This window comes from Petromyzon marinus, chromosome 51, assembly GCF_048934315.1.
Source record: "Petromyzon marinus isolate PM22_M1 ecotype Great Lakes invasive population chromosome 51, UKy_Petmar_22M1.pri1.0, whole genome shotgun sequence".
NCBI classification, from domain to species: domain Eukaryota; kingdom Metazoa; phylum Chordata; class Hyperoartia; order Petromyzontiformes; family Petromyzontidae; genus Petromyzon; species Petromyzon marinus.
The window spans coordinates 11,091,646-11,104,755 of NC_133717.1; the positions used below are offsets into that span (position 1 = coordinate 11,091,646).

A 13,110-nucleotide genomic window follows, 5' to 3' on the forward strand; every position below is an offset into this window, starting at 1 on the left:
GCCCAGGACCGGTTCACATAATCGTCACTGGTGTTGGTGACCATGAGCAGGAGTCGAACTCGGGACGCCGTAGCGCACGAGCACACACACGCACACACCTCCGCAACTCCGACCCACACATACACCCCACAACATTGCATGGCTCAAGATATAAATCACCACGATCCAGGCGAGAGGGAGAGAGACCGGCGTGGAACTGCGTGAGCAGAGGCAGACTCACTCCAAAAATACCTCTGTACACCGTGACCATATACAGCCTGACCGTCGTGCAGCCAACGTGCTGTGTGGCGGGGGCAGCTGTTTAGCCAAAGCCTTTTTTTGTTAATCGTTAGAAGAGGAAGAAAAACACTCCCAATGCACCAATACACTGAAGCACTGGAGCTGCATTCAAGGGTCCGGACCGGAGGTAATGTCTGCTGTAATATTCGCGAAGTTCAATACAGACAACTCGACACACGCATACGTCAGTAACGCTGTCTTAAAAGCAAAAAAGAACCCCATATATAGAGGAGGCGACGTTTCGGGCAATGGCCCTTCCTCATATGAATAGAGCCCGATTCGTGGGCTATATAATTGTTAACTATATACAGTATTTGTTTTCTATTAGGGCAGTGTTGTTGATGAATGTGTTGAGTTTGTTTGTTGTTTGCGCTAGTGCACCACTCACTCTCAGCACATCATCACGCAATTTGTTTGTGTGTGTGTGGTACATGCAGTAAACATCGACCACTAGGGAGACAAAGGCGGCCGGGCGTGGTGCTGGCCACCCCCCCCCCCCGTGTGCCGTTCCGGCCTTCATAGGTGCTTCTCGCTAACATCACTTGCACCCACAGTCTATTAAGGCTATCCGGGGGATCTTTTGTCTCTGTATGCATACGTGCTTTATAAAAGTGTCTCTTCCATTCTGTTCTTGCGTATGGCAATACGTCGAGGGGCTAGATGGCAATGTTGAGGCATAATAGCCGCGACGAGAGGGCTTCAGGAGAGAGTTGGTGGAGTTTTTGTTCCATTCTTCTGTTTAAAGAACGCGGACTGCAGTGGTTTTACCATGATGGTCCACAGATTGGGTTGCAGGGCCACAATTGCGCTACTGTGGCTTGTCTTTTCATTTTCCCGTCAGTGTCCATGTGGCACGCACTCTGGTTAAGGAGTGGAGCAGTAGAGTGTACATGCGAGTGTGTTGTTACGTTTATACGCAATAAACGAGAGCTGTTAGATAAGCTAATATAGCTACATAAATACGATAATTGAACCAATTAGGGTTTGGTCATCGTGACTTAACAAGAGTGGCGGTGGCTACAGGTCACGCCTATAATCCGGAGCTTTGGAGGCGATGATTGGTTTAATCATATTCTTGGTTCTTTCGGTAAAGTCACGTAGAAGGGAAACAATAAAAGAATAAAAATATAAAACAATCCAATTCTCACGACGTTTCGACTGCAACACAAGCAATCATCATCAGGTGTGAAAACAACAGCAAGAAATTTTGAAAAAGTGGCGGTTATTTTTAACGTTAGCACCACGGAGAGCGATTTGACAGTTTGTTCAGATGGACGAGTCCATCTATATTCTTAGTTTTTTCGGTAAAGTCACGTTGAAGGGAAACAACAAAATAATAAAATATATAAAACAATAAAAAAATTCTCACGACGTTTCGACCATAACTCAAACGGTCGTCTTCAGGTGTGTTGGTTTGCATAAATTTATTTTTAAACGACGCAATTATTTATTTATAAAAACGTTAGCGCCACGCGCAACGATTTGGCAGTTTATTTAGGACTAGTCCATCTATATTCTGAAAAGAGGAGGGGGGAGACGAAATTTTTTTTATAATGTATGCTGTCTAAAAGCCACTGTAAGCGTGAACAATCAATTAAGACCCGAAATGGTTTATCAAATCCTTCCAATGATTGCTAAGCCAGAATCCATCTTCTCGGTTATAATTGTCTCTGTGTTTGTATATGTAGATAGCCTCATGAACGAGTCTCTCATGGTAGCCAGATGGCTTGCAAAGCACTTCTGTCTAATCATGTTCACCACAAGTACTTACGGTTAATGCGAACTTGATTCCTTGCAAAATCTTTGTATTTTTTGGTGTTTGAACATCTTAACACCTCCTGTTTTATTGCCAGAAAGGGTAAAACCCTTTTTCTTATTGTTTCACATTTGTGAAACTCCAAACCTGCTGCTTGGCTGCGGGGTGGTCAGAGGGTGGCAGTACAGCAAATCGGTTGTGCATGCATTTTTTTCGTGTTATCTCCCTCTAATGAGCGGGTCTTTCTCCACGTACTCTGATTTACCTCTCCCACACAGAATACTGTGAAAGTAAAAAGGGTCAAACATCCCCATGCAGTACCCTCCTCAAAATGTATCTGTATTGAACGACTGCGTTATGACAAAATGTAATCTTCACCATCAAACATCGTTATTATATTATTATATTATGATTATTCACGATAATCCTTTGGGGAGATGGAACCAAAAACACAGTACAAAGATAGAATCTTATTATTAGTGGAGGAAAGTTATGGAGACCTCTTATAGCAACGAGAAAAAAAAACATATCTCAGGAATCAAATATAAAAAAAACAATTACTATTCTTGCTTTAAATGTACAGTCCTCTTTGTCAATCCACTGCTGGATGAAGTCCCTCCCCACACCGCGTGGCTCGTGGGGGTTGTAGGACCATAATCCATCACGTTGGCCAGTGCGGGTTAGCGAAGGTGGGGAGCATTGATAGGGGAACATAGTAGAACAGTATAACAAAATAACTGGCTGCACTACCAACTCCTGTCCACAAAGCAGCCCCGCAGCCTAGAATACCTGTGATGCTTGGTGGCAACTCCACAGGCTCAACGCTGCTTATCTTCTGAGATCAGCCTAGATCGGGCATTGTGGGTGAGTTGGTCATAGGTAAACCAAAGTCAACATATTACACGGATGTTAAGTAATTTAATACCACAAACATTCGTGAGTACATCACACTTAAAATAATGATATGATGCTTCTCCGACTGCAAATATAGAAAGGGTAAAACCTATTCTTATATTTTGATACTGGCAAGGGAGCGCCCATGATATTTAAATTCTTCATTTGCATTTTTTATAACTAGTACTAATTAATGTCTCTAAACGTGGATATCTCGGTGTCCCCTAGGCCAACCACAAGAAGTCACGGAACATGCCCTGCGAGAGGAAATGATGTGGGAGGGCCGAGGCATTTTAGCGAACAGCCCGAGTTCGCTGAATCAAAGCGGACAGGGTCACGGAGAGGACGACTCCATCTATAGGGCCAACGAACGATGTTTATGCAGAGTCGGTAAATGTTGGGATTTTGGGGGTTTGTCGGAGCGACGATGGCTTCTGGTTTTTTTTTTTTCCCGAGACGTTGCTCCAAGCCCTCCTCCCGCGTCTCTCGCTTAAACAAGGGGAGGGGGGGGGGGAAACGTCAGTGTTTTTTCTTAACGAAAAAAATACGGAAAATGCCGCCAAACTGAAATTGAACATGGACAGCGACCGAGTCGCCTTGTTGATACAACAACTGGGCATGGAACCACGCTTGCCTAGCCCCTTGTAATTCCAACGGCTAGCTGTAATATAAACATTTTCACGGGCAAAGCTATTGTAAACCAATGCAAAGGCCCCGGAATTTTCAGTCCATTGCAACAAGCAAGGGCGGGCGATCATCATCACACCGTGAAACAAACACATTTACGCATTATATTCTTATAGTTAACAGTGCACCATCCTGTGAGAATGACCTTGGAAAATAAACTTATTTTGATTTGCCTAAATAGGCTATGTACGGTGCGAAATAAGTTCAACACACACACATAGATCTATACTCAACGAACACTTTTCAAAATGTTTCTGCATCCTACAAAGAGTGTTTGTCAGATGTAAATCATAACATTTTAATTAATAACAGTTGCCATAACTTATCATCAGTGCAATGTCAAGTCCCTTGTAAATCCACTGTTGGATAAAGGCCCTGTTGGTAATTGGGGTTGTTTAACTATACTGCACTTCACCAAGCTAGTAAATGCAAAGATTCATGAATGGAGGATCCAAGACTGGTCCAGATATTATTTGACACCCCTGTTAGCTGTGGCTAGGAATTAAAGTCAGATCACCGGGCATACAGCAGAGTGCGTGTGTAGTGTCAACGATTCAGAGACAGAGTTTCTAGGAGGCACTTTATTAACAACTTTCACGGTCTCGTCCGCACACTCTCCACAGTAGCTCAGCCCAGCCTATACACAACACGAGCCATCTAACACTGACGGCGCTGACTGAGATAGCCAACTACTCTCCTTTGTAGCGCAATATCTAGCGGAGACGTTTAGCTACGACGGCGACGAGACGACAGTGACGACGAGACGAGTCCACTCCCAGAACCGGCAGCCTCGAGCCCCCGCTCTCGGCTCCTTTTATGCTCCCAGCGCGGCCCTGGCTCCGCCCTGACCGCGCCTCCCTTCTGGAACCCGCTAGCAGGTTCCAGGGGCCTCCAGACGGGTCCTCCGTGACCCGTACCCTAGTTCCTCCCTCTGCCCATACACCGTGCACGCCCTCACCGGCATGTGAGCTGTGTCTGTCCTCCACAGTTGCCGCTGCTGTCCACCAGCCGGCGCTATTACACTACACGTGTACTAGGGAATGTCACAGGGTGGTGGCATGGCTTGGCGCAGTGCTTCTCGACCTCTGTCATTCCACGACACTCACACTGTCGAGCGTGCTCGATCTTTGCGACATACCGAATCAAAATCAAAATCACTCTGGATCATAGCTGATGATAATAATAATATGTCTGAGACCCAACTTGTACACTATGGGCACCAGCTTGCCTCATGCAACAATAATTCAAAATCTGTAATTTACAATGTTTGTGTTTCGATGAGCTTTCTCACAATTTACAGATTAAAGTTATGTATAATGCACTTCAGTGAATACAACGTTAATAATGTTATTGTCTTGGAAACAGTTTTTGTGATTCTAACTTCACGTGTGTTACCTATGTGCGAGTGCTCTGTTCAATTGTGCTTATTAATTCTGTCAGTGCTTCTGTTCTCATTTTGCACATGTGTAAGGTGCGCTATCAAGTAATACATCATGATGTGCATGCATGTTGAACTTCTTTTGCACCGTACGTAGTCAACTGCGCTAATCGGAGGTGCGGGGGAAGGACAATAAAAAAAACAGTTCTTAAGAAATGAGTTTTCAATCTCGATGACTTAAAAGTGCATAGCTCCAGTGACTTCCCAATAGAGCATTCCAGACGGCCGCAGAAGCGAATTTGAAAGCACGCGATGCGGTGACCATCTTTGTTCGATTAGCCCCCTGAACCACCGAGCTTCCACCCACACTGGCTATCTTCATGTTTATCTCATTGGCGCACCTATGCTGGCTTCACTATAGGCACGCGACATGGAGCAGCTCCCAACCCTGTTGCACCTGAACCAGGAGTGCCTGCTGCACCTCTTCTCGTTCCTGGGCCGGGCGGACCGCGCCAGCCTGTCCCGCGCGTGCACGCGCCTGCGCTCCGTGTACGAGGACCCCGCCCTGTGGACCGACCTGCGCTTTGGCTCCCTGGTGGAGCTCAACCGTGGGGACTACCGGCTGGGGGCTGCACTTCGCCGGCTGGACGTGTGCTGGTACGTTACTGAGGCTGAACGTGTGCTGGTACTGTACGTTACTGAGGGTGGACGTGTGCTGGTACGTCACTGAGACTGGACGTGTAGTGGCGTAGCTGCCGAGTGTGCAGGTGGTGCAACTGTATTGGGACCTATGGGCCACGGGGCGCTGTGGGTGTCCGGACTTGCCATTATTTTTAAGAGACACACCTGGACGACTTGGACACCACAGGCCAAAACTGCAGTTCTCTAGTTGGCTATGTGTGAGTGTGGTCGACCTACACTGTTCGATGCTCCCACTATGTGCCCTGCTTCTGGGCAGGCCGACACACATGAACAGGTGTAGGGGACGGCTGCTGTGCTGATGGTGGCCACTTTCCCGCAGGTATTCGAGCCGCGTAAAGGTGTGCAACGTTGAGCCGTGGAGACAGACGGAGCTGCAGAGAGCCATGTGCTGGCAGCATGAGAGCGTGGTGGGAGACTTCTTGCTGCAAGTCAGCCTGAGGCAAGCACACCCGCGCACATCGCCACATCGTAACATGTGGTAATGCAGTCAGGCAATTTATTGACCCCCCAGCATTAGTTCTGCAAATTAATCTTCTAGAGGTTGGTTTCTACCACTGCTCGTTGGGAGAGTTCCCAGTAGAATATAATTATAATGCCACGAGCACAAGTGTAATGTTGGCATTCTGACCGCAAGCAAGCAGTGGTTAATGCAGACATGATTCTTTGTAAAAAGTTTCAGTTTGGTGTTTTAACATCTTAACACCTGTTTTGTTACCAGAAAAAAGGGTAAAAACACTATTATCATGTAATATAATTGCGTAGAGAAAAATAGGGATTAAATCTATCAATCAAAATTGAGACTTTACCGAAAAGCCAAACTGCCATTGCCACTAATCCGTATGCTATTTCCCCACGGAGGTGAACCATTTCCTAACATAAAGGTTTCCACTTCTCTGGGAGAGATGCAAATGGATACTCCAATTCACAACATGACTCTAACAGCACAATTGGGATACATTTGGGGGAAAATATATCAACATATTTCAAAAAAGAATATAAGAGCTAGAGTAATTATTTTATTGGGTTGCATCTTCCTTAAAGGGTTCAGCCAATGGATCTGATCCTTGGTATTGTGGGGCATGCGTCCATCAGGTGCCCAAACCTGGAGCGGCTGTCCCTGGCGGGGTGCGCCCACGTGACGGACGAGCAGCTCTGCTCACTGCTGCGCCGCTGCCCCCGCCTGCGCTCGCTGTTGCTGCACAACTGCCGCTCGCTCACAGACGCCGCTCTCGAGGAGGCCGGGCGGCTCGCCCCGGGGCTGACCCACGTGCGCGCCGACTGGTGCCGCAACGTCACCCCGGCAGGCCTGGCGCACATCCGTGCCGCCTGCCCGGCCCTGCAGGTGCTGAGCGGCGACCGCGTGGGAGCACTCGTGCCCGACGAACCTCCTCCTCGGCCACCGTCACCCGGCAGACCCAAGGCTCGGTGCTCCCAATGGGGATACGGAGGCCACCTGGGACACCGTCTCACGGAGCACAACGCCCCGCTCGGCGGAGAGGGCTTCAGATAACGAGACGATGCTTGGGTGGCAGGCAGATCCTCCACGTGGGCGGCGGACCAACGGCCAGAAGGCGCATGGTGTCAGGGGATCTGTTGGCCAATTGACCGGGATTAAAACAGAGCTCCGAAATCAGTTACGCTGGTTTGATCATCCACTGCCCTGAGCAGAGCCGAAGCTCCGCTTGGATACTCATCATCAGCATTCATTACTATTATTTATCCCGCGCCTCCCATGCAACATGTCTCGAGGTAGTCACAGGAGACGTGATGTGAAGGTCGATCCACTGTCCCGCAGGTGAAAGGGGACGTGTCTGTGCCCTTCTGCTCAGTGGGACTTGTTGAAGCAGGGCTGATTATGAAGTACGCAGTCTGCGACTATAAATAACTCTCAAGGTTGTACTTAAGAGTTGGCAATTGGACAGAAGGGGGTGGGCCCCACTCCTTTAAAGGCCTCCATTGCTGTGCCTATCTTGCTCCATATCTCTTGGCGTCTGTTTCTCCGTGCCCGTCACTGTCTCTTTCCAAGTGTCTCGCTCAATGTCTGTCTTCATGACACTGTCGCTGGGACCTTTCTTCTCTGAACCTTGCAGAGTTTGCTCAAGGATGCAATTGCATTGCCCTGCCAGGTGACACTATCAAACGTGTGTGATCTTCCAGAAGCAATCCCTGACATGGTGTGCGATGGTGTGCGAGATTTTAAGAGATCAGTGAGGATATTTGAACTTATGCTGACTTCTATAACAGAACTGGGATATAATCGGTAAAAAAAAACTGATTATACAGATTGCAACAGTTGCGGTATACAAGCACAGATAAAATAAAAATAACCAAACTACTGTCATATATTACTGCCTGTAACAGAACACCACCTAAGACCATAAACATTCAGTAGTTGGCTGTTTCTGTGTGCTCTGAAAGAGGGCTTTTACCAAACATGTTACCCCACACATTAAATTAGCATGGTTGGCTATGTACGATGCGAAAGAAGTCCAACATACATACTCCATATTTTTCTGTTTATAAGGCAGACTTAATGACAGTAGCGATGTTAAGTTATGACGTGGAAGTTGGAAATCTGTCCATATTGAGAACTACATTTCATTATTTTTTTATTATAAACATACAAATTAAGTAAATTTATTAACAACTAAAATTGGAACATGTGTAATTAATCTAAGAAGGTAAAAACCGCGTTGTTTTTTTGCACTACACTTTACACCTACACATAGAGCACACCCACACACGATCCATACCTGTGCATGCAATTTTCTAGCCTTGCTCTGTAAACAATAGCGTGCACATATTTTTATGAATTCCCTAAGTAGTAATCTCGCGGGCACATCCAGTTAGAAATTAACATCGTGTTTTTTTTTAATTACACATCCAAAATTGGTATTTAAAAAAATAATTCACTGCCCCTATATTTGTTTTTACAACACCCACCGACAAACACGCTTCCATAAAGCGTGAAATACAACACGTACCAAAAAACCATTCTTCACTTCAAAAAATATTTTTTATTAAAAAATTAAATATAGCAATACAAAGTCTAGATTACAGAGGTAAAATAATTACTGTAAACCACTTTATAAAAACAACCATTGCGAAGCCTTGTTAGCGCACCCTGAATAGACGGTGTAATGTACAGGACATGAAGTGAGAAATGCATCATTATTCACATTGTGGCTAACATAACTTCAATTACACACCACCTACTTGCCTTGGTATGGACATTAAAAATTAACACACAATGCAAAACAAACAACTTTATAGATGCACAGACTGTGGTGCCCTGGTCTGTAAAACATTAATTAAAAGTTTCATGAATGAGAAAAGAACATTTGAAAATTACGTTCAAATGCACGCACAGCCATCAGTAGTCACCCCCACTAGATCATGCAACAGTGCGTCACTGGAGGGCGTCTGAAAAGTGATTTTAAAGTAGCAGTGGGTCACAATAACTCTTGCGAAGATGATCTCATATAAACAACATTTCAGTTTAAAGCTGTGCAGCTACAAGTAACATCCCCCGCAGAAAATGTGGCTTCGTACATATTTACAACATAAGAGCTGTTTCTTTTGTGTTCCATATTCCTTGAAAACAATTCAAATGCGTTGCTTACGAGCCACAGCACCTAGTTACATTAGTCCCACGGCGGGCGCGATGACAACCGCCGGAGTTGATAAGACAGTGGCGGCACCTCCTCCACTCAAGTGGTGGGGGCTGGTGAGTGAGCTGGCGGAGATGCGGGAAAATGGGTTGTGCGACGATAATACAGGTGGGGGATAATTTCTGCATAAATCCAAGTATGGAAAAAAACGGTGTCACTTGGTGAGGAGATGCTTCAGCCAAAGGGCTAAGACACTGGGAAGGCATGACGGAATGGGGTTCAATTGGTCAGCTCGGGTTACAATATTTTTTTTAGGTTTGCAACAATTTTTTATTTGGACTATATATTAAGGTGCAATGAGTCATTATATAAAAAACGACATTGTTACCCTATTGATGGACTGAACCCGGATCCTTTGTGTATAAATGGAGGCCCACCATTCTGACTACAGCATCTCTCAATCCACTCATTTACCACTTGTTCTTACAGTATAAATTATTATAACGTTAAAAATGAAGATAACTGGCTCCTCATCTCCATGTCCACCAACTCCATCAGGGCACACGTGGATACTTAGCGCGGGGTGGGATACGATCTAACAGATGGAGGGTGACACAGGTGTGTGCAACAGTGATCCCTGTCCCCTTATTGTGGCGCTGCCTTTGTGAAGATTTGGGAGTCAGGTGGCACCCGTGCGCGTTGCGCCCATGGCCGGGATGACAACCCCCTGCCTCTGCAGCTCCCGCAGCACCTCCAGGATGGAGTCCAGCTCCGAGCGGAAGCGCTCCAGCTCCGCGTTCTTGTGAAGCACCTGGCGCCGCCACTCGACAGCCTCCCGGCTGCGCTCCTGCTCGCCGCTCTGTCGCGTGCGCTGCACCAGCTGGTTAGGGGGGATGGGCCCATTTGCAGGGTCAGCGGAGAGGTGTTGGTGGCCGGGTGGCTAAGAGGTAAAGATAGGTGAGCTGGCACTGCTCAGATCCTGGGTTCGAATCCACCTGCGATTAAATTGTATGTTGAATTTCTCTCGCACCGTATGTAGCCAACCGTGCTAATTGGAGGTGCGGGGGAAGGACAACAAACTAAACACAAAAAGCAGTTCTAAAGAGACGAGTTTTCAAATCTAGATTTAACAGGATGTAGCTCAAGTGGATTCCTAATATCGGAAAAGCATTCCAGACGGCCGCAGAAGTGCATCTGAAAGCTCGCAATGCAGTGACTGTCTTTATTCGATGGCGAGCCAAAAGCCGCTGCTGCGAGGATGACCGAAGGTCGCGTGATAGTTTATGTTCCTTCAAATCAGCATAGTTTTGAGGTTCATTTGTGTCAAGCACTTTGTGTGTAATGAATCGGACCTTAGTCCGGTCACCAACCAAAGGACAAAAAACACCATCATATTGAATTTGGTTATGAACTTAACTTGGCTAACTTCCAGCTCTGGCAATTTAAATATTCGTTTTACTTTGTGATAAACATTACTCTCGCATGGCAGAGCGGGTAGGATAGTGCTGCCCTCTACCTTGTGGACCAAGTTACTTGACGTGATCTAGTTCTGGGATATCTGCTTTCTCTAACACTAACACGTGACACACATGGTAATGGTTATAACAACGTACACACAGCACATACCCATACATTCTGTACATGAACTCCAATTATGTAGTTATTATTCTTTCATGTTTATTTGTGCGTGTGGATTGTAACATATATATGGCTCACAGCTTTAACATTTCAGTGATGGCCAATGTTGCCATGTTATGACTGCAGTTTGGAAAATGCCCAAGATTGCAGGCCACAACATTTGCCAGTGAGGCCCTACCAGTGACGTATAAATCAAGTGTGCAGGCAGTGCAACTGCACAGGCACCTACAAGCAGGAGGGGCGCAGGCACTGGACCATGAATAGGGATGAAAGGGCCACGTCCAGCAGCTGACTGTAGTTTCCGCATCGCCGATAAGCACGGTTGGCTACGCTGTCTTTCCGACAGCTCCGTTTCTTCACCTGAGGACGGCTGCTTGCGTTGTGAGAATTTTATTTAATGTTTTATTTTTATTATTTTATTATTTCCCTTCTACGTGACTTTACCGAAAGAACCAATAATATGAATTCCTGCAGTCATGAAAGCTTTAAATCGAAATGTGCGAAAGAAGTTGAACATATGGACGTATTGGTCGGTGTTGCCCTTGAGTGAGCTGCAGACCATCCATCAGAAGTTGCCTTAGATTCAGCAGCTGCTTTCCCATTCGAACGTGTGCCATGAAGTCGTAATCTTTTGATGCCACCGTCCGCCAAGATATGATTCCGGAAATGAATCGAGGAACCGTCCGGCCAAGTCTAGGGCACGAGTCAAATCTGCCTTTGGAATAAGGAGTCAAATGTCATCAGGCTGGGTTCTATATGGCAACAGACTGTGAAGCTTCGTGTTCGTCTTTTCCGACCGCTTCGACATCACGAGAACTGATGTTGACGCACCCTGCAAGATTTTCTGAACAGGGTTGCGGAATCGCGGGAACATCAATCATTGTTGCGAAAAAATGTTTTTTTATATATATACCAACGCACCAGTGTACCGCGAATACGTTCATATGTGTAAAGTAGTTGGAGTGTGTAGCTGCTAGTCGTGAGGGGGGCAAGTAGAGTAGCCCACCTGCGTGAGCTCCTGCTCCCTGCGCAAGTGCCGCTGCTCCATCATCACCACCTTGGCCTCCAGCGCGCGGAACTGTTTCATCTCGGGTGTGTGCGTCTCCCTCGCCTCCCCCAGCTCCTGCAGCAGGCGCACGACCTGTGACCGTGCACCACATAAGGGACAAAGAACAAAGACGCCTGAAATAGCCTTAACAGACTGTTGGGGCAAGTGCTGTAAGCGGAGCACCTATGAAGGCCGGCACGGCACAGGAGGGGGTGGGTGGCCAGCACCACGCCCGGCCGCCTTTGTCTCCCTCGTGGCGATATTTACACACTGCACCATGTACTCATTTGAGGCTGAGTCGACCTAGGGGAGGTCCAGGACCATTTCAGATAATCATCACTGGCATTGGCCATGAGCGGGAAATCGAACTTGGGTAGTTGGGTTCGTAGCGCAGCGCGCTAACCGCTGCCCTGCCGCTCTCCACGAGGGACATACACACACACACGCACACACGGCACTTGCCCTGGGCATGCAGGCCTGCGTTCAAACTTCAAAACCCAAGTGCGCGGCAGATAACGTTTGCTTCTTAGCGGTGGCACAGTGGTTAGCGCACTGTGCTATGAATCCAGCAACCTGGGTTCAACTCCTGGAATGGATAATATTAGTGGAGAATGATATCTGAACTGGCTATAGCCCACCCGGCACTCCTTCAACAACCCACACTGATCAGTGCACTGAAATATTCAGTATTGCATTGACAAAGAGCTGTGAAAAAATATTCTTTCATTGCCAGATTAACTTGTGCCACTGCGCCACGACTTTCTCCACGTATTCAACTCCTGTCTTTCTTGTGAAAAGTGTACACCATGTCAAATGGCTTTTCAACTGGTTAACTGCCTAATTAAATGAAAAGTATCGACTATAAGTGGCACACATGTTTAAAATGTCTTCAGAATTTAACAGAACACTGCTCTCGGCGAGAGTACAATTTGTTAGATTGTTTATTCAATGTCAGTATTAAAGCGTAACGAGACGCACGCTGGTGTCAGGGCACACTCACCTGGTCCTGCAGCGTCTGTTCGCGGCGACGCGACAACATTAGCTCCTCGTGTTCCTCCTGCAGCTCCGATAGCTGTTGTCGAAGGTGAGCGATCATCACCTGCAAAGCATCATCAGC

At 46.8% G+C, this 13,110-nt stretch overlaps 2 protein-coding genes across 5 annotated transcripts in view; one reads left to right on the forward strand and one right to left on the reverse strand.

Moving 5' to 3' along the window:
* On the forward strand, positions 1-9,055 carry FBXL22 (F-box and leucine rich repeat protein 22). Its single transcript, XM_032973655.2, has 4 exons — positions 1-406; positions 5,416-5,651; positions 6,016-6,135; positions 6,789-9,055. The coding sequence occupies exons 2-4, from the start codon at positions 5,425-5,427 to the stop codon at positions 7,204-7,206; spliced, it is 765 nt and encodes a 254-aa protein (XP_032829546.1). The 5' UTR covers positions 1-406; positions 5,416-5,424; the 3' UTR covers positions 7,207-9,055.
* CEP162 (centrosomal protein 162) overlaps positions 8,691-13,110 on the reverse strand; it is a 25,856-nt gene continuing 21,436 nt past the window's right edge. For 3 of the 4 annotated variants that reach the window (XM_076074986.1, XM_032973654.2, XM_032973652.2), the window contains 3 exons: positions 12,994-13,092; positions 11,952-12,086; positions 8,691-10,187 (listed from right to left, as the gene is read on the reverse strand). In XM_076074986.1, coding sequence (XP_075931101.1) covers positions 9,987-10,187; positions 11,952-12,086; positions 12,994-13,092 — 435 coding nt within the window. In that variant the 3' untranslated portion in view covers positions 8,691-9,986. Of the gene's footprint in view, positions 10,188-11,359; positions 11,790-11,951; positions 12,087-12,993; positions 13,093-13,110 lie in introns of those variants that run through there. The other variant, XM_032973653.2, reaches the window with a different exon arrangement.